The sequence below is a fragment of the Sander lucioperca genome, chromosome 20, assembly GCF_008315115.2.
Source record: "Sander lucioperca isolate FBNREF2018 chromosome 20, SLUC_FBN_1.2, whole genome shotgun sequence".
NCBI lineage: Eukaryota > Metazoa > Chordata > Actinopteri > Perciformes > Percidae > Sander > Sander lucioperca.
In genome coordinates, this window is record NC_050192.1 from 14,904,560 (window position 1) to 14,926,735 (window position 22,176).

At 39.0% G+C, this 22,176-nt stretch overlaps 2 protein-coding genes across 4 annotated transcripts in view; one reads left to right on the top strand and one right to left on the bottom strand.

The window, feature by feature from the left end:
• Window positions 1-2,025, bottom strand: part of LOC116039789 (protein phosphatase 1H-like) — a 29,241-nt gene extending 27,216 nt beyond the window's left edge. Inside the window, exon 1 of the mRNA XM_031284836.2 lies at window positions 1,730-2,025. Within this exon, the coding sequence (XP_031140696.1) occupies window positions 1,730-1,965 (236 nt within the window). The 5' untranslated portion in view covers window positions 1,966-2,025. The remainder of the gene's footprint in view (window positions 1-1,729) is intronic.
• Window positions 2,026-2,113: 88 nt separating this feature from the next.
• Window positions 2,114-20,557, top strand: il17rel (interleukin 17 receptor E-like). Of its 3 annotated transcripts, none has more exons than XM_035996039.1 (19): window positions 6,300-6,485; window positions 6,532-6,750; window positions 8,095-8,122; window positions 8,739-8,888; window positions 12,341-12,452; window positions 13,122-13,231; window positions 13,554-13,598; window positions 13,858-13,997; window positions 14,448-14,519; window positions 14,609-14,663; window positions 14,774-14,937; window positions 15,566-15,610; window positions 16,860-16,917; window positions 17,293-17,429; window positions 17,971-18,030; window positions 18,123-18,180; window positions 18,895-19,026; window positions 19,515-19,571; window positions 20,115-20,557. In XM_035996039.1, the coding sequence occupies exons 2-19, from the start codon at window positions 6,637-6,639 to the stop codon at window positions 20,228-20,230; spliced, it is 1,653 nt and encodes a 550-aa protein (XP_035851932.1). In that variant the 5' UTR covers window positions 6,300-6,485; window positions 6,532-6,636; the 3' UTR covers window positions 20,231-20,557. The 3 variants fall into 3 exon arrangements, with proteins under 3 accessions (XP_031140695.1, XP_035851932.1, XP_031140694.1); XM_031284834.2 differs by having other exon boundaries at window positions 12,341-12,447; window positions 13,117-13,231; XM_031284835.2 differs by lacking the exons at window positions 6,300-6,485; window positions 6,532-6,750 and adding an exon at window positions 2,114-2,205 and having other exon boundaries at window positions 12,341-12,447; window positions 13,117-13,231.
• The last annotated feature ends 1,619 nt before the right edge of the window (window positions 20,558-22,176 follow it).

A 22,176-nucleotide genomic window follows, 5' to 3' on the forward strand; every position in this document is an offset into this window, starting at 1 on the left:
GGAAGTAATGCTTAGTTAGAACTAGCTTGTAAACTAGTTAGTGGGACATGCAAACATTTACAGTTGACGTTCTTTAATGTTACACGTTTGCTCTCGTGCTTTGGTTTTAAAAAAAAAGGTCTAAAAAACAACAACGTAGACACCACCTTTTCAATCTTTTTACATACTGACTATTGCTTTTACTACAGCCCCATGGACAACAGTTTAACATCCAAAGCTTGACATGCTAGTTGCAGTTGCTAAGCTATGATTGGACAATTGCACATGAGGAAGGGGTTTCGTGAACAGTCAATAAGCATGACAACAAAAGATTTAATTTCTCAGTTCCTGATGTCTGCTGTTTATGTTGTGAGCAGAAAAGAGTAGAGAGTCCGAGAGGCAAAGTGGGAGGTGTAGGAGAGGTGAGAGCCAAAACGGCTGCTGTAATAACAACAAAGGAGGCTTTAATTACAGATGAATGCTGGTACGAGCTGACCTTATTAACGAAACCGGTCCCAAAGAGACACTTCATGCCATCTCTGAGTATCTGTGTCTGTGTGTGTGTGTGTGTGTGTGTGTGTGTGTGTGTGTGTGTGTGTGTGTGTGTGTGTGTGTGTGTGTGTGTGTGTTATAAAGACAAAACAAAAGGAAGGAAGGAAGATGTAGGTCTAACCAAAGACCTGATAAACAAACAGTTTCAGTATTATTCTATTATAATCCAGTGGGAGAGAAGAGAGGAAGGGACTGGATAATAAATGACTTTAAGGAAAAACCTTAGAATTCAGAATGGGAACAAACTTGTTTCCTACAAATTAACTGATCAAAAGATCTTGACTTAATGGAAGAACTATTATTCTTGAAGGAAAGCAGTAGTAGATTCACAGATATCAAGGAGCAGTTATCATTAAAGATCTAAGGTGGCACCCTATCTTTACTTCTTTGTCATTCTGGAGCTATGTGATAATTGGTTGATTAGCAATTAGTTCCTTAATTTTCCTTGTTGTGTGGCACCCCAGGCTACATCCAGTAACATGATAATCATTAAGTCAACAGAGGTATGAATGAATGTTTAGTTACAGCTAACACCTTGTGCAGATATTAAGGAGTGTTAACTTGAAATACACCCATGTACTGTATGTAGTTGGCTATTAATAAACCACCGCCTACCTCACACTAACAGGGCTTTCCTGAACTGATGGTCCTCTGCTATAGTACAGTATGCAGCAACTAACTCTTTACTTCAGTGCATTAAAGAAGAGTCAGCAGTCTACAGTATATCTAGAGGCTATTGCAATGGAATCACACACTGACACACAGCTAGCCATAAATAGAGCACAGTTGTAGACTAATACCCAGATGCTGCTGGTACAGTATAGAGTGCATCATCCTCTTGCATGTGAATACCAGCTTGAGCTCTCTGGGTGCTGTGATCCGTTGGATGAATGCTGTCATCCATGTCCATGTCAATGTAACTATGACACAAAGCTTGGAGAGCAAAAGGATGCTGCATGGATCCACAGTCACGTTGGAGATGGATGTCAGTCACAACAGGTGCAGGTCCTAAGACCTAAGAGTGTGAAGGTCTACCTGCCTGTTTTAAGAGCAAATCAGTGAGATAAACTGTTGTGATGGACACCTGCAAGCACTTGGGCCTCAACAAGAGTGAACTGAAATGCTTTTTAAATGCCACTGTGATGACACTTGAAAGACAACATGCAGGAGGCGCTTTAGGGCAGCTGCCGTTACTTACTCAGCGTATCCGGTGGCCCACGGTAATCTCCTTGTTTCCTTCAGGATGAGGATGGGCCGAGCTATGTGGTCCGCGGAGCACTCGATCTCATCCAGGGACAGTCCAAGGAACTCGGGTCTCATATATGGGAATTTCAGTGGCAGCTCGGAACCAGTGTTGCCCACTCCGCCGGAGTTGCCCCCGGACATGATACCGCCCATGAACCCAGCCACTGCGGACTTGACCCGGGTGAGCATGTTGGTGGCGCGTCGCGGCGAAGTGTCCGTCGGCCGGTGCGAGGTGCCGCGGCTGCCTTTTCCCGGATTCCCCCCCAGCTCGGCCGCGCGGGTCGACGACAGGCTCGATGGAGAAGGCGGCGGAGGAGAAGGAGGAGGAGGAGGAAGAGGAGGACCTCAGATGGTCAAAGCTTCATTCATTCAGCGCGGAGACAGCAGCCGCAGCCGGAGGAGAGGATGATGTAAACAGATATGCATTAGGTAAAACCCCGCACACCCATGGAGAGTCATTGATAACAGCTCGGCCGTCGTGAACGCGGAAATACAGTGAAGATTAACGGGTCATGTGATGCAACCATGGGTGCACACTGCAAAAAATGTTAATTCCGTATAGACTCCAGATTTATATGGATTTATAAATTGAATTTTAAAAGCATAAAAGTATAATATTCCCAGTGATGTGACCTTTTTTGCTACTGTATGGCAATTTTAATAGTTTTTTTATTTTAATTTTAATTTTCAGGGATCAACTGCAACAGCAGTGGCGATGACTCATTATTTTAAGATAGCTTTATTGTGAAAACAGCAGGCTACTCTACTACACTGGAAACAAGTAGAAATTATTATAACACATTTTAACTCATTAATGCAAAATAAGATTTCAACGCTCAGTAGGCTACAGCAAGGGCGTAACTTTGGGTTCAGCATTGAGCAAAATTGGAATTTTGAGCGTCAAACACTTCCTTTTCTGCATTAATTTATGTTGCAAATGTCTTTATTTATGTAAAGGAAATTAAAATTGGTTTTGGGTTGCACTGGCCAGTTTCTGATTATTCCCCCACCCCCCCTGTAAATTACGCCTATGGACTACAGTAAATGACTTGGTGAGACTGATATTTTTTGCAGTGCAGGAGGAGCAAAGATTGATCATTCTCACAGTGCAGAGTTCAGGATGAGCAGCAGCTTACAGCGGCTGACAGCAGGTTAAAGATAAGTCGTTATACCATAGAAACCCTGCCCCTGGATTGTAGATTATTGTCATAAACGAAATAAATATGATATTACAATGTAACACTTGATACCACGCTTACATGAAGGTTGGCATAGGCTAGGTCATGTCAGGAATTAGTTTGATGATCAAAAGGAAAAGGAGTTTGCCTTTTTTTTCCCTGTGGTGGCAATTTATGGAATCACCCAAGGGCGTCTCCTGTAGCCTATTCCAAAGTATTTCGCTCTATATAGGCTAGGCCCATCTATTGAATAGCTTATTCATAAATAAGCAGCCGAAGGACATTATTGGTAAGAGCAAACATTTCAATTTGTAATACAATGGAAATAAGTAGTTTTATCAAATGTTATTTTTACTATAGCCTATGTTATTATTATTAATCATATATATTATTATAAACATATTACAATGCTAATTATTGATTATTACTATTATTATTATTATTATTATTATTATTATTATTATTATTATTATTATTATTATTATTATTGTTATTATTCATAATAAGTATTATTCTCATAATACTTATTGTTTTTGTTTTGTTTGATGGCAAAGGCAAAAATAATATCTAGGAAACGATTTTGTATTTTCTAAGTTGGCATAAGCCTACATAGAAAATCATCAATTTATTTAGCCTATATACTTCTTACAGAGGGTTTATAACTTATGGGGTTATGTTTTTATTATCTGTTAATGAATGATGTCTGTACAAAATGTTCTCCAGCATAGTTTCTTTAATTCGCCAGGAGGGCCCCTCCAATGACCACTAATATTTTTTAGAGAAGAGCTGCACAATTTAGTAACATTTACTCCCGCAGACAGATTATCACAGTGGAGGAACCACGTTATTAATGATTTACAAAAAGAAACCTGCAGACTTGATGACTAATCAGGCTATAAAATGAGAACTCATTTAGTCTGAATTACCAAAAGTTGTGACCGCATCCTTGATGGCTCACTATAAATAAAAATCAATGACTAATGAATTTAACATTTACAACACTATCATTACCCATAGAAACCCACAGCAAATGTCATGACTGTGGGGAAAACCCCAGGTATTGTAATACACACTCAATCCCAGTAGATAGAGCCATTACACAACAGGTTTAACCTGATAACCCAATGTACCAAAGTGTTTTTTTTTACAGTGTTCTTTCAGGAAATCCTTCAAACTATACTGTGTTATAGTGCTCTTCTGTGAAATAGTAACAAGAAATACTACCATAAATAGGTCTTATATCAGTAGCTCCAGATCTGTCATATCAATATTCTTTGACTTTTCATTGAGGAACCGATTAATTCTTTATTGACAACTCCCTGACATTGTTTGTGTGTCTATTTTTATCTACGTAATTGGATGATTGAGGCATGTCTCCTTCCTATGGGTTAGGCATGACAATAGGAACATAGCTGGATAATTACTGCTATTGTACGGCACAGGTATAACTTTTTTTTGCATTTACGTCATGTAAAGATAAAATCAGTTTTTAAGTCCACAAACTACTATTTGAACTCGAATTGAGCATGATGACTATCATCTTACTTGTTCCATTGCCTGAACTCTTTTATGGTCTTGCTTTGATGTTATTGCACAACACAGCATTTCAAAGAAGTGCAGTGTCTGACGATGAAACGCAAGTGAAGCATTTGCACTTCATTGGTACTGCAGGGTCGCTGTTTGTACATGCCACACAGACTTTATAATGCTTCTCTCTACCTTTGTTGACTCACATGTTATTATCAATCAAATGCCATCCAGACATTCGAAAAACGTGAGATTAAATTAGAAGTGCTTGGAAGCTCAGTCATTTTCTTCCCTGTGTCATTCCCAGCATCAGAGGGATAGGAAGTTCAGACATTGCCTCAAGACATTCCTTTTGGTTGTTTTTGTGGCGACTTCTCTTTGTAACAGTCTGCTTCTGGCAGGACAAGTAGTTCTAATATATAGATTGTAGATATGAAATTACGTAGTGTGAGAGCTGTTGATGCTTGATGTGCTTTAGTAACAGAAAGACGTGGTGCACACTATAAAAAGGCGAACAAAACATTAACAATTTATATTTCTATATTAAAAAGACACTGGATGATTGTTTTAAAGCACATATAAGGATTTTTTTAAATAATAACAACAGGTCAAATGATTTTATAATGTTAAAAGGGTTTGGGTTTACTCTCACTGCTCTCATTGTGTTGTTTTGGCCAAAGGCAGATGTTGTTTTTAGCAGATAAAAACCCCATTGTACACTACCTGCTCTGCACCAAACAGCAGACAGACACAGTGAGCCACTAGCTGGTGAACATGGTGGAGCTATTACCTGCTAAAGAGCCAGATTCTTCCCTCAGGACTTAGGTTAGGTCACTCAGGTTAAAAGCTAAGAGCAACTATTTGACTTTGCCGGTTGGCCAGAAACACAACATAAATGCTAATGTTGCCTATCTGTATCAGCTGGATGTCAACAAGTTTGTCATATCAAATTAAAAGGTGATAATATGTCAATTGTGTTCACAGATGCTCCTAAAAAGCACCCCAAAAAAATAATCAGTTATGGCAAGTTAAAGAAATTATTCTTTAAAAGAAATATGTGCAAACTCCTCAAATTGTACAGTCTAAGACAATCCTTTCAACCCCACAATGTGTTGTCCATGTTAGGGCATGCATGCAGTTGTAGCTAAATGTCAAGCGGGAGTTTTCTTTGTGGGGGAGTTAAATGTCAGGGGCCACTGTTATTGCTAAAATATTTTTGTTCTACAGAAACATAACTCGCTCATGAACTTTTAAGTACCCAGTACTCTTTCCCAATTTATCTTCTGAATCCCAAAAACTAACCAGCAATTACGTCAAACGTACCTCCTTGCCCTGTGGCTTTCAAAAAGGTTAAAAAGGATAAACACAATATAATGAACATCATGCATGTATCAAGTTTCAGCCACCGTATCTTAGTCATCATGTGGGATTGGTGTATTTCCCAGAAAATTAAAAATGTGTTCTTTCAGGGAAAGGATGCACTGGGATGGAAATGGAATTTTACAGTTTGAATTGAAGCAATAGTTTTCTGTATATATACATGTGTGTGTGTGTGTGTGTGTGTGTGTGTGTGTGTGTGTGTGTGTGTGTGTGTGTGGCAGTGATTCCCATTTCCAATTAGCGTTTATTGCCAGTCAAATAGAAATGTTTGAAGTGTGTCATAAGTACCAAACAACAATAAATGCAATAAATGTAGAAAAATGAGGATGTGTAGTGTGACTTATGACTTGTGACTATGTTGCTGAAGAGTAAAAAAGAGAAATGCTTTTGGCCCCGCCTCCTACACTGAGGAATATTTAAATCCACTCTTTTCACCAGTGTATGTTTCACTCAGTGTGCTTGGCTTTGTCCCAGTACACTACCTCACTGGATATCATCACACTCAAGACACAACAACCAGGAGAGTCTCCTCACCAGCCAACTACCTGTCACACCAGTCCAAGCCTCATCTGACCCTGCCACTCATCCCCTCGGCCTGGAAAAGAAGAAGAAAACAGCAATATAAAGAAAGAAGAAGAAGAAGAAGAAGAAGAAGAAGAAGAAGAAGAAGAAGAAGAAGAAGAAGAAGAAGCAGCAAAAGTCACTGCTTGCAGGACCCAGAGAAGCAGAGTCGTAGAAGAAGAAGTCTAAGTTTTGGTGCCTGATTCTGGTGAAAATGATCCTGTGGGCAGCCTTGCTGATGTCTCATTGTTGTTTGGGTCTGAATGGAGCTGCAGCAGAAAACTCAGGACTTGAGAGGATAGAGAAATGTGGCACCAGGTGTTCTCAGGTAAAACTGCATCTTTTGGAACATTAAAAACAAAACAAGATGTCAGACATATGCACTGACAGATTGCCTCTGTAAATATAGTTGTGTCCTATCATTACCTCCTATTACTGCTGATGATGCTACTGATACTAGTATACAATAATACTGCTGCTTATTGTATAGTTTCCAACGGTTAAAAAAAAATGTGATGTCTATCATAATTTATCTGCTACTAATACCACCACCACCCGTACAGCTACAACTTATTCTACAATTAACAACTATTGTGCACTGTTTCGGGGGAAAGGGCTCTCTAAGTATGAGTCGGTTTAAATAGCATGTAAGGGCTCTTGTGAGCCAATGCATGACACATGCCTCTTCCTTCCTGTGTGACTTACCCATTTGTATGAGGATACATAATGCAAAGGGGAGCATACATATTACAAGGGGGCTAGTGTGTAGTCCACGAAGGCTATAGTATTTTTTCTTCAAATCCTATACAGTATTACTCCACTTACCATTTACTCAAGCCTAAGGAGGAAATCAAAACAGCTGCAAATGTACTTCGGTGGAGAGTGATTAGATAACACACTCACTTTTCTACCGTAGCATGATTACTCCTCTTTCAGTGACCTTAACAGACTTATAAACTCTAAAGATTTTAGTGGTGTCTTTTGTGTCTGTGTTACAAGTGCAGCATTCTTTTGCAAGTTTCTACATGTTTATGTACCCATATTTACAATACATCCTAAAGAAAGAACAATAGGAGTATTTACCATATTTAGAAAAATCCTTACATATTGTCAGTCATCACTGGGTGCATGAAGAATTTACACAGGGCATATTTCCTGTCTGATAAATAAACAAGGCTGCATTCTACAAAGCTTTGGAAGTGAGCCTAAGCAAATTGCACTTAATGACCCTGGTGATGCACACATTTTGCAGGTTTTGCATCACTGTGTGAATGCTGTCTGCAAATTAACTTCATATAAAGTAAGCACAGACTCTTGTTGCAGCTGGAGAAATTCAAAACAAGTGTAATTGATTCATAAATAGGTTTAACCTTTGTATTTGGCAGTGTGTTGGACCATGACAAACTGCAGCAACAAAGAGGTTGTGTTTTACCTAAAGGAGCAATGAGGATATAAAAAGCTCCTGGTTGTATGGGAATCCCCCGATCTAGAGAGCTGTTACCTTTGTCCACTTTGTTATGAATGACTTTATTAATGGAACTCCTACTCAAAAGGATTCACAGAGAAGAGTTACTTTGTGTTTCACTCTCTCTCTCTCTCTCTCTCTCTCTCTCTCTCTCTCTCTCTCTCTCTCTCTCTCTCTCTTTCTCTCTCTCTCTCCCTCTCCTTGCAGGGCCTTCACTGCAAAACCAAGCCAGACAGTGAGTATAGACATGCACTGCAGCTACATCACATCTGCACTCATGCATGCACACAGGACATGATTCTGCACAATAAAATAGCATTTAATATCTTCTTTTTAGTGATGTTGCCAATGAAACAACCTTCAGTGTTCAGTGTTGCCTTTAAGGCAGGGTTGAAAAAACCTATAAAACCTCCTGTTGAAAGACAAACCATTGTGAAAAAAACTGAGCAGAACACATCCAGAAAGTGTGTATTTAAAGAAGATCTAAAGAGGTATTTTGATGTTGTGCATGACAGACCATGATGGAGGAAATGTTGTTGTTTGCTTCTGAATAAAGAATAGCGAAAGGAAAAAAGCACATAGCTGATAGATCTTTTCACATTTGGACAGCACACTTTATGCTTGATTTGACATGGCATTTCCTTGGAAGCACGCACACAATGTGACACTTTACTGGGAGTGTGGCAGGAGAAATACCCAACCAGAACATAATAAAAATGTTGGTATGACTTACTGTTCTGTGACAAGACAACATGATTGCATCAGTGTTTTCTAACTAATCAAGTATGTGTCAGTATGGGCCCTGAAAGATGATGTGTTACATGTATTTTTTCTCTGTCCGTCCCGTGTAGATTGGTTTCCTCCTCCGTGTCAGGACCCCGCTGAAGGTCTCAACCCGTCCTCCGTGTTCCACAACATCAGCCTCTCCACAGTCATGAGTTGTGAGGGGAGGCAAAAGTGCTCCTTACGCCTCAGAATCAAAACTACATTACAACTTACTGGTATGTAAACATAATAATTTAGTAACATTTCTAAAATGCTTTTATTAAAAAAAAACAGTTTGGTTGCCACTAAGTTGTCCATCTAGTTGACCTTTCTTCCACAGTGACCATTTTGAAATGTTGAACATCCACAAGTTGGGAAATTGTGATGAACAGTTACCACATATGCAAGTGGTTTTTGAAACAACTGATTGAGACATTCCTATGTGACTAATTGAGTTTAGCAGGGACATGTATGAAGTTACTGAAGCTATGGCACAGTTATACCTTAAAATATGAACCACATCCCACAAGATTCTTGAGATTAGTTTGTTTGTAATATGTGTTTCAATTAGATATTAGCCTGTACCGAAAGAGGAGAAATGCTAACGTTAGCCACTGATTAGCCAGGGATCACCTGGGTTTTGCAAAGTAAGCTGTCAATGGCCAGTAAATACATCCAAACTGTAGACTGGCTGCCTTTTAAACCACAGTGTGCGGTGGAATTGGAGTTGTTTAAATATCACCTTTGACAGAGCAATACTAAGTAATACAACCATTTTTCTTCAAACAAAAATGTCATCAGCATGACTTAAAAGATGTTAAAGCCACCTTAAAAACTGAATTTGTTTCACCCAAAAACACCTTACATTACCCCGTCACACATACGGTGATGCAGGTGACTGTTGTAGGAATAAGGTCTAATCAGTAATGGGGCCCCTAGCCTGCAGTATTTATACGTTACTATCAGTGACTGCCTACTGTCCACACTGTCTTTATTTTCTAGAACTATAGTATGTTCTTTATAACTGACCCTCACACTGACAGAAGGCGTAACTCAATTTATTCGACTTTGTCATAACGAGTACGTTTCAAATGCAACGTTTTGGGTTTGGTCAAGCCAATGTGGGAGAAGTCATGGTTAGAGATGGTCATCACTGATGACATATTTACATGTGTTGGGGTGTGGTATATTTCAGTTGCAGCACTGTGTTGTCGCTGTATGGAGAAGGAACTTCGTAGACACTGATCTTGATTATAAAAAGGTTTATTACAAGCAAAGATTCAGCATCAATTTAACAGACCCATGGATATCTGGAGAGACGACCAGCCCAATCTTCAAATTCTGTCGCTCTGACTTTCCTTTGTGTGAGCAACGTATATATCCTATGCATGGTATCATCATAGGGCGTGATATGTGTGAGTACATGGTTCGACACAGAACTAGCCAATCAATGCCTGTTATCTGGCACAACTCCAAAAAAGGTCTCTTCTGTCTTGGGGGGACCCCTACTCATGTTAACACTTTCCAGATGTTCTCAGTGCATGTAGTGTAGAGTTCATGCATCCTCCTTATACCAAAAACTTAGATCACAATGGTAAATAGTCAGATACCACAGGGGAAAATGCAGATCACCAGTAAAGGAAGTCTCATTTACTAAACTAACTCATTTCCATGATGACTGATAATTCCATGAGACTTCTGCTTCTGCGTCATGGCTGTGTTGTCAATTATACCAACTTCCTTGTTTAAAAATGTTCTTGGGTCTGTGAATACTTGGGTTCTCTATATACTCAACAGCTCTCTGCAATCTGGTTGTGTCCCTTCGTATTTTAAACATGCAGTTGTTTAGCCACTACTGAAGAAAACCAGCCTGGATAAATCAATTCCCGCAAATTATAGGCCCATTTCCAAGATGCCTTTTATTTCCAAAATTTTAGAAAAAGTTGTGCTAAACAGCTCACTGCTGTCTTGAATACACACAACATTTTAAACAAATTGCAATCTGGTTTCTGTCAGAAACACTCAACAGAAACCGCTCTTCTTAGAGTGTCCAACGATTTATTAATGTCCTCTGACATGGGTGAATGCTCGGTTTTGGTGCTGCTGGACCTTAGTGCAGCTTTTGATACAGTGGATCACAACATCTTGCTTGAAAGAGTTAAGCACTGGGTTGGTATCTCAGGGAGCGCCCTGGATTGGTTCAACTCCTATCTTTCATATAGAAGTTTTTTTTTTTGTTACTTGGTCCCTATTGTTCAGAAACTGCTGCCCTTTCCTGTGGGGTGCCTCAGGGTTCTGTGTTATGTCCGATTTTATTTGCATTGTATATGCTTCCTCTGGGACATATAATTAGCCAATTTGGAGATATCCGTTATCACTTCTATGCAGATGACATCTAGCTGTATGTCTTTTTTAACCCGGAAGAGACTGGAATTGTTTAAATGTTTGACTTCCATAAAGGACTGGCTGGCAAACAACTTCCTACAGCTTAATGAAGATAAGACCGAAGTCCTTACTGTTGGTCCGGACACTAGAGCTTCCAAGGTTATTCAGTTTTGGGGTCCCTTTCTTCAGCGGTACAGTCCAAACTGAGAAATCTTGGTGTTATATTTGATCATAACATGTATTTTGAATATATCAAAATCACTGACCCGCACATGATTCTTTTAATTAAGAAACATTCCCAATTTAGAGCTGTTGTTTCGCATTCTGAGCTTGAGATGATCATTCATGGTTTTATATCTTCCCGGCTTGATTACTGCAACTCCATTTTCACCTGTCTCAGCAAGTCGTCTCAGGACTGCTGCAAGGCTGTTGACCAGGTCCAGCAGGATGTCGCACATCACTCCAATTTTATACTCATTACATTGGCTTCCGATCAAGTTCAGGATCTAATTTAATTTTCTTGTTCTGACTTATAAAGCTTTGCATGGTCAGGGACCTGTTTATATCTCAGACCTGCTCCATCCGTGCATTACTAACAGGTCCCTCAGGTCTCCTAACCAGGGATTACTGGTGGTCCCACGCACTCGCTTAAAAACTAAAGGTGACCGTTCCTTTGAAGCGGTGGCTCCAAACCTGTGGAAAGTCCTTCCTATTGCCTTACGTTCTGCAGTCTCTGTTGAAGCTTTTAAAAAGCAGCTGAAGACGCACTTGTTTGTAACTTTGGGTTTTAGGTTTTAATCTTTTAAATGATTTTCATTGGTCTTTCAGTTATTTTTTCCTTGCTTATTTTCTGTTGGATCTTACTGTATTTTTACAAATGTTTATCATGTGAAGCACTTTGTGACTTTGTCTGTAAAAGGTACTGTATCAAATAAACTTATTATTATTATTAATTGCCGTTTTCTATTCCTGATTTTGCACAAAGCCTTGATCTGATAAGGTGTGGGTCAAAACTCACATGCTGGCAAATATTTGCAGCACACTATAATAATCTCTATGGATTTCCTTACTGCCGGGGCTGAAATGGGGAAATCCCTTTGATCCTGGTTGATACTTTAGTCCACTCAGCCAATATAACGTGACACATGCTGTCCTTCCTGTGTGACATTTAAAGTTAGGCTGACTCACACAGAAATGCACGAATGGTTAACTAGCTGGTTAACAGTGACAGTGAGTTACTGTTTGACCACTGTGTCTTCAAGCCACCTTCTGGCTTCTGACTTTGATATATTTTTCTCTCCAGAGTCCATCCATGGTGTATCTATCTGCACCGCCACCGCAGGGATGATGGCCAACTGCCAAATGTTCACCTTCAAAAAAGCGTCAAGAGAAAGAATGTCTGGAATGCAGGTACTGTAAACAGTACCACAGGAATTATTTAACCTTTTGACATTTGACATTTTGTAATAATTTGTGTGATGCAAGAGTAACTTTTCTGTTAGAGTACACTTTAAAAATTGCCAAAACATTCATGAAGATATTTTTTGTAACATCTGGAAGTTTGCTTTTATTTCTCAAATTCTTAAGCACACATGAAAGATGATTTTTCCATATAAAGACAGAAAAAATGTCAGATGACAGATCAGTAATGACTTTATAGTTTAAAAAGGCAATTATTCTGATATGTGGTGCATTTTTATATATCATATTTAAGCTCTAAACTCTCAAAATCCAGACTAGAACAGGTGATGGCGCAATGGATATGATACATGCATTTGGTGTGGGAGATCTGGTTTCAATTCCCACTATGATACATCAACCAATGTGTCCCTGAGCAAGACGCGTAACCCATAGTTGCTCCAGAGGCGTGCAGCCTCTGACATATGTAGCAATTGTAAGTCGCTTTGGATAAAAGCGTCAGCTAAATGACATGTAACGCAATTTAACAATGAAAGTTTCCGAATCACTTTTTTGTAGGTTGATATGGTCTTAACATATACAGTACAGTTTCCACGATGACATTTCGAAACCATGGCAGAAGTGTCACAGTGTGTGTTTTTATTTGCCCTTCTCCTGAAGGTGGAAGTTGAGAATGATTGCACTGACATTTCTCCGAGCCAACATGTGCAAGTGACAGTGAAAACTGTGCCAAGCTACTGTGGCGTGACCTGGAAAGGAACTTATGATGCTCCAGGTGAGAACATGTGCCATGTTTGCATAATAATGGGAGGACAACTGTTAACATAGAAAATCAAGCAGCTGAAGACATTAAGTCAATAATTGGTGTTGTGTAAGCTCCCAAGAATTTCCTTGTATTTGACTGAAATAGGTAACATTATGAGGATTTTGATCCACAGTTACAGTATGTTGAGATGTAAGATGAAGGTAAATGATTTAATAAAAGAAGTCTTTAAAACTTTAGGCGGATATTATGTGAAAGTCACAAATTTTGTCTTGCTGTAATCTTTATCCCCATGACAATCAGTAGTTTAAGCATTGTTTTTTTTTCTCCACAGAATGCATCAATGAAGATTTGCGAAGTCATGTCCCAGAATGCATCAGTGAGTACATATTTGTTTCTTAAACCACTGAGGCAATGCATCATTTTGTCTAACATACAGTATTATAAACCAGTGGCCTGCAACCTTTTTTGCCTTTTAAGTTTTTAAAACAAATCTAAATCTAGTTACGACCTCTTGTAGGTTGCATGTGTCAGTTAGCCCGACCCAACACTCAGGTTGGAAACCTAATGTTGGCCCTCACTTGTACTTATGACCGAGATGAAAATCTCTCACTAACATTGATCTCTGTCTCATTCAGCTGGGAGGCTATCATATGATGTAAACCCAGAGAGGAAAGAGCTGAGTGTCAGTGTGTCAAACATGCTGGAAGATCACGACTACCTCCTCCGTCTGTGCCATAAGGATTTCATCTGCGTTGGCACAGGGGCCATTACACTGGTTAGTCCCTCAGTTTGTTGGAAACTGAGAATCAGAATGACTTTTTGTGTTGCAAAATATTGAATATGAACTCACATGTTTGTAATACCATTATCTTCACTTAAAATAGGCAGGTTCCTATAAAAATTCCACAACATAAGCACTGTGACCATCCCTACAAATGAGTTTTAGGTGTCTGCTTACTCTCTGACTCACTTAATTCAATTTCTCAGAGTCAGTCAAAAGTGAATGTGACTAAAGTATTCACCACTTCATGAAAGAACAGTCTTAGTAGGGACGCCCAGTTTAATACCTCTTGGGAACTGTCACAGAATCTGCCAGTGAAAAAATGTGGCTAATCAATCATTTGACTCAGGAATCCCCAAGAATCGTCAAATACAAACCCATGCTCACAAACATGCATGCCAAAGAAAGATGGATTACTGATATAAAGCTTTGTTTACCTTCCAGATTAAGAAGGGGGAACCCATGAAGAGCGCCACCCTCCCATACTCCCAACCTTTGCCCTGCCTCTGCATTGAGGTAAAGCTTCTGCCAACACTCCTGGTTTTGACCACTTATTATCACTTCTAAGAAAAGGGATTGAACTTTGCAAATGAATTCCTTTAAAGGGTTGGTCAACTGTGATGGATGCCCCCAGAGTCCAGGTCTGCCCCTTCAAAGACCGTGAGTGCCTTGATTGCTTTTAGTCACGAAAAGAAAACCAAGCGTGTGTTGTAGTATTTCAGAACTGATACCATACCATTTGAAAAGATTGTGACCTCCCCTGCTTGCAGGTCTCGAGGACCTTTGGTCTGGCATTAACTTTGACCCACTGGAGGAGACGCTATCATGGGAGCCTGCCTGTCCAGTGACTGCTGTGGTTGTGTTGTGTCAGAAAAGAGAGGACGGCGTCTGTGTGGATTTGCCTCATGCCTCACAGAATGTCAGCAGAGAAAAGGTACACACAACAATGTTGAAACTGTAGTTGTGTTTACCTTGCTAGGTTTCTGGACAATAGTCACTTGAAGGTGGTGTCTACGTGATAAGAAAAGTACAAACTCATTCTGACGATGTCTCACTCAATGACTAAGCACACTTTATACAGAGAGAAAAAAAATTATAGGGTTTTTTGTGCCAGTAACACTTTGTTTCATCTTGTACACATGGTATGATATCAAAGATCAATTGTTTACATTGGAACCTCTTACTTAAGCTCATGTAAATGTTAATTTAGACCCATAAACAGTAAAGCTTATCCTAACACTTGCTGCAAACAGTGCAGTTGCAAGAACGAAGGAAGAGCCTGCACACCTGTTAATCCTTAAAGGGAACTGAAATTGTAAATTGATTAGAGATCGTCATCGGATAACAAATGAGGCCATGTCACTTGAGAAGGGAATTCTCTAAATAGCCAATGATGCAGAGAGTCTCCAATCTGAAAGCTGAATCCAGCTGACCTAAAAAGAAAGTCTGAACCCAAACAAAACCCTATAGGGTATGTCTAGTCAGTCTGAACTAAACTAAATACTTAAAGTGTTGCTTTGTGTTTTTCATTAAAAACTATTTCATCAATCTTTACTTTTCAGATATCATTTTCTAAAGTGGATCCACATCCTCAGCTGTGCATGAAGGTAATGATCACTTTTTCACTTCACTTTCACTTTTCACTGTAGAGGAACAATGGGGTTGACATAAATGAAGTTATTGTTACCACAATATTTGACTAGGCCGTAATCATGTCTGATTACAGTAAGATGACCTTTCCACCTGCTGTGGCAACTGTGCAAATGTTTTTTTATGAAGGCAGCATAGCAGAACTTGGGTTCAGCTCAAATAACTTGGCTCTAGGTTTAAGGAATAATTCAATTTGTTGGGAAATACACTTATTTCTTGCCTAGAGTAGGATGAGATGATTGATATGACTCTCATGTTTGTTTGTATGTTAAATATAAACCTACAGCCAGCAACTGGTTAACTTAGCTCTGCGCAAATAAAAATAGCTAGCCTACTTCTGTCAAAGGGTAACAAAATTAACCTACCAGAACCTCGAAAGCTCACTAATTAACATGTCATAACTTTATTTAAATCAAACCAAAGGAAAAAACTGCATGCTGCAATTTTATTGGGGTTTTTGTGCCAGACTATTTCTTGGCTGGGTAGCCTACATTAACGTTAACTTCATTAAGTCTATCTGGTTGCAAGCTTTAGAGGTGATGTTAGGCGGCTTTTGTTACGTTTGGACATAGCCATTCTAGCTGTTTCCCCCAGTTTTCAGTCGTTTTGCTAAGCTAAGGTAAGCTAAGCTAGGCTAAGACACCTGTTTGTAGGTGTCAAATAGGAAGCCAGATACTGGTTGGCCAGTTAGCTAACGTAAGCTACAAAGTGACAGAGCTACAAAATGGGATATAAATTGGATAAAAAAACAATCAAATGCCTCTGTTTGGGAATAATACTAGTAGCATTTTGTTAGCTACGCCAGTTTATTTCTATATGAGGACAGCCCACCAGAGTATTATCACGCTTTTACTGCAATGCTACTATGGTAACCACAGTAAAAAAAAAAAAAGACAAAAGAAAAGAGAACGCTGTGTCTTCCTTTCTAGCTAAATTCAGCAGTGAGAGTTAACTGGTAACCTTAACACAAAGCAGAAGTACTGCTACCATTGTTATCTTCAGTTTCTTTATACTTTGTGTACTAATTGACAACAGTGGTTAGACAGTTTACTGGAACCATAGGCCTATATACGTTGCATGAAATGGGTTTTATAGGCTCTCTGATGATGCTCTCTCCTTTCTTAGAACTAAGGGGTTATGTTTATGAGTTTCATGTAACTGCTGGATGAAGAGCGCTACAAAATATAATTGTACTATGTTCTTCAGTTCACTGCAGGCTCTCAGTCCTGGACCAGGTGCCCCTTTGCTTATGCCAGATTCCAAGGTACCACTTTTTGTCATAATCCTGTAACAAATATCTTCTGATTATGGCTACATCAGGCAACATACCTACTTTTACAGTCTTTTTAGAGCCATATTATATAATAAAGATAATGACAGACATCATGTAATGTGGTGTTGTAGAATTAGTCATTATAATGATAGTTGTGCTAATGCCAGATTCCAAGGGACCACTTTTTGTCATAATCTTATCACGAATATCTTCTGATTATGGCTACATCAGGCAACATACCTACTTTTACAGTCTTTTTAGAGCCATATTTTGATTATATAATGAAGATAATGACAGACATCATGTAATGTGGTGTTGTAGAATTGGTCATTATAATGATAATGATAGTTGTGCAACAATTTCCAGTGTGGGAGATGATTGTGACGAGACAACAAGGTCGGGAAGACATCAAGATGTTGTCACAGGTCACTGCAACTTTTTCTGTGGGGCTGTGTGCAAAGTCCGAAGGCTCTACTGTATGCGACACACACACCATGCATGTGGTAGGTATCACATAGAACATATATAACGTATATATTCATACTTATCAAACATTTCAATGACTCTTTGTGCGCTGTATGAAAAACATCTGCATTAGTTATATGAGTAAGCTGTAACAATGTGCTTGCAATGATTACATAGCCGCGTCTTGTGCAGCTGATTGTTTGTTATATATTTCCTTTTTATTGCTGCGAAGCAACATGTTTTCTCTAAGGTGGTGTAGCTTCAAACCACTATTTGTACTCAACAAAGTAATTAAAGCTAATTACACCTTCAATCAAAGGGTATGTGCCAACATAACATGCAAAAACAGGTTTTCTGGTAGTTGTTGCAGGAAGTCGCTCATTTATGTCTTTGTAGTTGAAATTACACTGTAATGTAATACTTTATCAAGCAATAATCTCTGAATGACAACTGAACAGTAGCATCGCTGATAACACATACAAGAGACAATAACAGCAAAATAGAAACCATGACAACTTCCATAACATCAGCCCAGTTAAGCTTCTAAGAGTATACTGTTTCCTTTTTTCTCTTTCTCAGACAAAACACAAAGCTGTTGGCTTAAACTTGGCAGGGGAACTATGCAACTCTTGTCTCCAGGTATGTTTGCGTCCTTAATAGATCTTTTAACTGCATGTTCCCTTACATTTAGACATACAATGCCTTTAAATACACATTTTGTATTTGTATAGGTGAAGAGGCTCGATGTGAAGTTTTCTGCCACGGTCATTCACTGTCTTAAGCAATCCAGTAAGTATGGTTCTACTGCTCCTTAAAAACTAGAGATCAATGTATCCTTTCTTCTAATATCTTCTGTTTTGGTCCCATCCTGTGTGGTCTATCCCAACTTTTTTCCTTTCTTTCTCCTTAAATATTCACAACCTGAGGCGCATCAGTTTGAAGTGCAAATGGTTTCCACTACTTTTTTTTTTTTTTAAATGTGGTTTGAATCAGTAATAGACCATATGTTCACTGTCACACAATCTCTAATAGGGTAATCACAAATGCATGTGCCTCGGACATTGCCCTAAGTGTTTTCTTGGCTTCTGTTATAAAAGGATTCTCTGAAACCAGCATTGTGTACGCCACTTTATTTCTGTGATCAATGATAGATAAAACCTTTATGTATAAACATAAGTGCTCCGCAGAAAGTAAAGAAGACCATCGTTGATGCATTTGAGCTCCAATTTCTTTATGCGTAATTGAGAACTAAAAACATTGAGAAACTGTAGGGAGCAGAATGCATACGGGTTGTATCATCTTTCAAAAGTCTGATAAACAACAGAGAATTGTTTTGTCATCAAGATGTTCAATGTGAAGCTAGAGCCAGTAGCCAATTAGCTTAGCTTAACATAATGACTGGAAACAAGGGGAAACAGCTAGCCTGGCTCAGTCTAAAGGTGAATAGAATCCACTTACCAGCACCTTTAAAGCTAACTCATTTACTGTAAATTCTCTTCACAGATCAATCACCGCTCAGCAGAGCTGTCATCTCCAGTCGAGCCTCTTGGGACTTACCTTGGGTCGTTGTACCTGCTGGTGTTTGCCTCTCTCTCATCATCATAAACACTCTGGTGCTCCACGTACTGTTAACCGGTATGTAGAAGATTACGCTACCAAGCTTACCTGCTGTGTTGTCTTCTCTGTTGACATATTGTTATGGAAGCACACCAAAATGATTTAGTCAATCCTTCAAACTGACAGACTTTGTTGCACACTATTGTTTAAGGCTTAAACACTGCAGACTTGACATGAGGAAACCACAATTATTAGTGTGCTAATTTTAAAAACAATAATACAGTCACAATAATAATACACTCCTTGCTGTGCATGTACAGTAATGCTTGTGAACAAGGTGATTATATTTCCAGAAATGAAAGTGTTTGCAAAGTGTGCAACATTAGTTCTTTGTTTGATGATGGGCTGGATATGGACTTTAAGTATGACTTCCTCTGTGAATGGTTATTCAGTAACCTAAAATTTGCAAGTACAATGGAAGTATAGGGTAGTGCTAAATGCACAACCCATTTGAATAAAACGAGCCACTGAATTTGTCATCTGATTCCCACTGTATTTTATTTTAGTGTATCAGAGGAGGAAACAAAAAAGAAATGGAGGCTGTATCTCTGAAAAGCAAACAGGTAAGCTTATCACAATTTTGGTAGTTTATATCGATGACGTTTCATTTCCGGGATTGTTCAGGTGCTGCCGGAAATTGCGCCGGATGTCCCTCATTTTGGCCGGATGTCCGTTACCTTCCGCTTTCTTGGTGTTGGTATTACGGTAGATTTATGAGGACTATGGTTAACTGCTCCTCAGATCTGTGGGTAAATCCAGACAGCTAGCTAGACTATCTGTCCAATCTGAGTTTTCTGTTGAACGACTAAAACAACTTTTGAACATGTTCCACCAAAACAAGTTCCGTCCCGAGACAATTTTGCAGATGCACCGTTGCTCTGTCTGGTGCTTAGTGCAGCCCAAGACGATTGTGATTGGTTTAAAGAAATGCCAATAAACCAGAGCATGTTTTTCTCCCATCCTGGAATGCTGTGTGGACTAGCCAGACCCTCCTCCGCAGTGCTGTGGAGGAAGGTCTGGCAATGCGAGACTACAATTTTGGTGACTGCACAGCATGTGCATTTTTTAAATACCTAAAAGCTGAACCTAATCCTTTGTTTTGACAGATACTGACTGTGTGGTCCCTGTATTACAAACTCAACCTGTTCTCCACGGAGGGGTCCTCATACCTGATTCACCACAGTGTGGGAACACCGAGAAGGCCAACCTAATCTCTGACTGACCAAATAACGGTGCTCCAGTCCAAAGCATTACATGTAATGTGCAGTATAAAACTGTAAAGTTGTTACACAAACCAGATGAGTTCTCTGTTGAATGCAGCGTACAATGTTGGCACAGATATTTTAAATGTTATGTATGTTACTGTATATTTGCTGGTTAGTATGCTTGTTATTGTTAATGGCTGTTTTTTATGTGTTCTGTTTGTGTTGAAAGTTAATGTGTATGTTGTCTTTTTTTTAACTTAAAATGTTCATTTAGCTTGCAGCTAAACAGTCACTTCTCGTCCTAATAGAAATTTATATTTTCAATAAAAAATGCAAAACATGAAAGAAAAGTTTTTAAATATTATGTTTTTTCATAATGAAATTTTGTCCATACATTTAAATCATTTAAACAACAGTCACAGCCTTAAATGTGGCATATCACTCACAGCGTTACGTAATATGACAATTGGAAATACAGGAATCACCACATCTGACCCTTAACACTAAGAACACAAACCAAACTGGTATTTATTATGTTGTACTGCAAGGTGTTTGTTTGCTTTTTTTCCCCACACCCTAGTCCCATAGGTGACAGGTTTACTTTGGTATTTATACACACCAGTTTCCAAGAAACAGGTTTTCACTGGGGCTCTTTGTTTGCACACTTGTTCCAACAAGCCAGTACTGCTGTTTTCTGTTTCCTTTTAAGTACTTCACTTATATGTTTCTTCCACTTCCTTAATACTTTTGCATATGTTTCTTCCACTTCCTTAATACTTTTGCATATGTTTCTTAAATTCACATAATTCTGCTGTAAATAAGTCCCCATGAACCATTATAACCAGAAGGAAAAAAAGAAAAAAAAAACATTATTTATTTATTTATTTATTTATGGGAGCTCATAACACATCTCAAGTGACAATAAGAACATTATATCGAATGAAACTGTAACACATATTATTAAAGGTCCAGTGTGTAACGTGTTTAGTTGTTCATTATCAAAATCTGTGTTGCCCGTTCACAAACGTGTCCTTTTTCATGAATATTTATCACCACCATCAATTCCAAGTATTCCTTTTGGCTTGAAACTTTACGTTTGCATTCGCATGATCTGGGGTAGACGCTCCATATTTGTGAGCCATCTTGAAATACGTTAGCCGGTAAGGGACATACAGGACATGCTGCTCCGCCTTTCGTGTTTTCGCTGTCACATGATAAACTCACAGGTGCTGCTAATGCTGCTGATGGGTATCGTAGCTTCCCGGCCCCGGCAAGTTTGAAGAAGGAAACATGGAGGACCACACATATTCAAAATCCAAATTTCAGGAACAGGAGTCTTCTTCTTCACCCAGAAAAAGAAAAAGGATATTGAAAAGAGCAAGAGACCGGCGTCATCTGAAAAAAGCGTGAAGGCTACCATAGCTGTAATACGTACTTTGAACTGCGTGGTGCGAGAGAGTTGATTGCAATATATGATCTCAACGCTAGATGGGAGAAATTCCTACACATTGGACCTTTAAAGCTGCTGTTATCAATATTTAATTTTACCAATGCATAAAATGACTAGGGGTAAAGTGAAAGGTGTCGCTCGTACTGATGTACCCACACATAATTATCACCTAATTCTGCAGTTTCCCTAAACTCTGGAGTATTTTACCCTCTTTCAGCTCATTGCAATTTTTCTGTTTTGGTTCACTCTCATCGCTTTCACCGCTCTTGTGTCCAGCAGCAGGTTTAGGTTTGAGTTGAACCCAATAAGTACATTAATTAATGTGTTTAGCTCAGTTGTCTTCATTTGTTTAATTATAAAGATTCCCCTCAGTTTTCAATGTATCATATATTGGCTCTCATTACAGCCAAACGCATAATCTATACAAAGTAAACTGCAAGCAAGCAAGTCCTAATGTCAGGCCCACTGTTAAATCACCAGCCTACACAAGTCCAGGGCTTCAGTAGCATCTTA

Excerpts from the sequence above, each read along its gene's own strand:
- il17rel (XM_035996039.1), top strand. The coding sequence starts at position 6,637 with ATGATCCTGTGGGCAGCCTTGCTGATGTCTCATTGTTGTTTGGGTCTG. Across the intron at positions 13,599-13,857 it reads TCATGTCCCAGAATGCATCA|CTGGGAGGCTATCATATGAT; the intron begins GTGAGTACATAT and ends TGTCTCATTCAG. Across the intron at positions 17,430-17,970 it reads ACACACACACCATGCATGTG|ACAAAACACAAAGCTGTTGG; the intron begins GTAGGTATCACA and ends TCTCTTTCTCAG.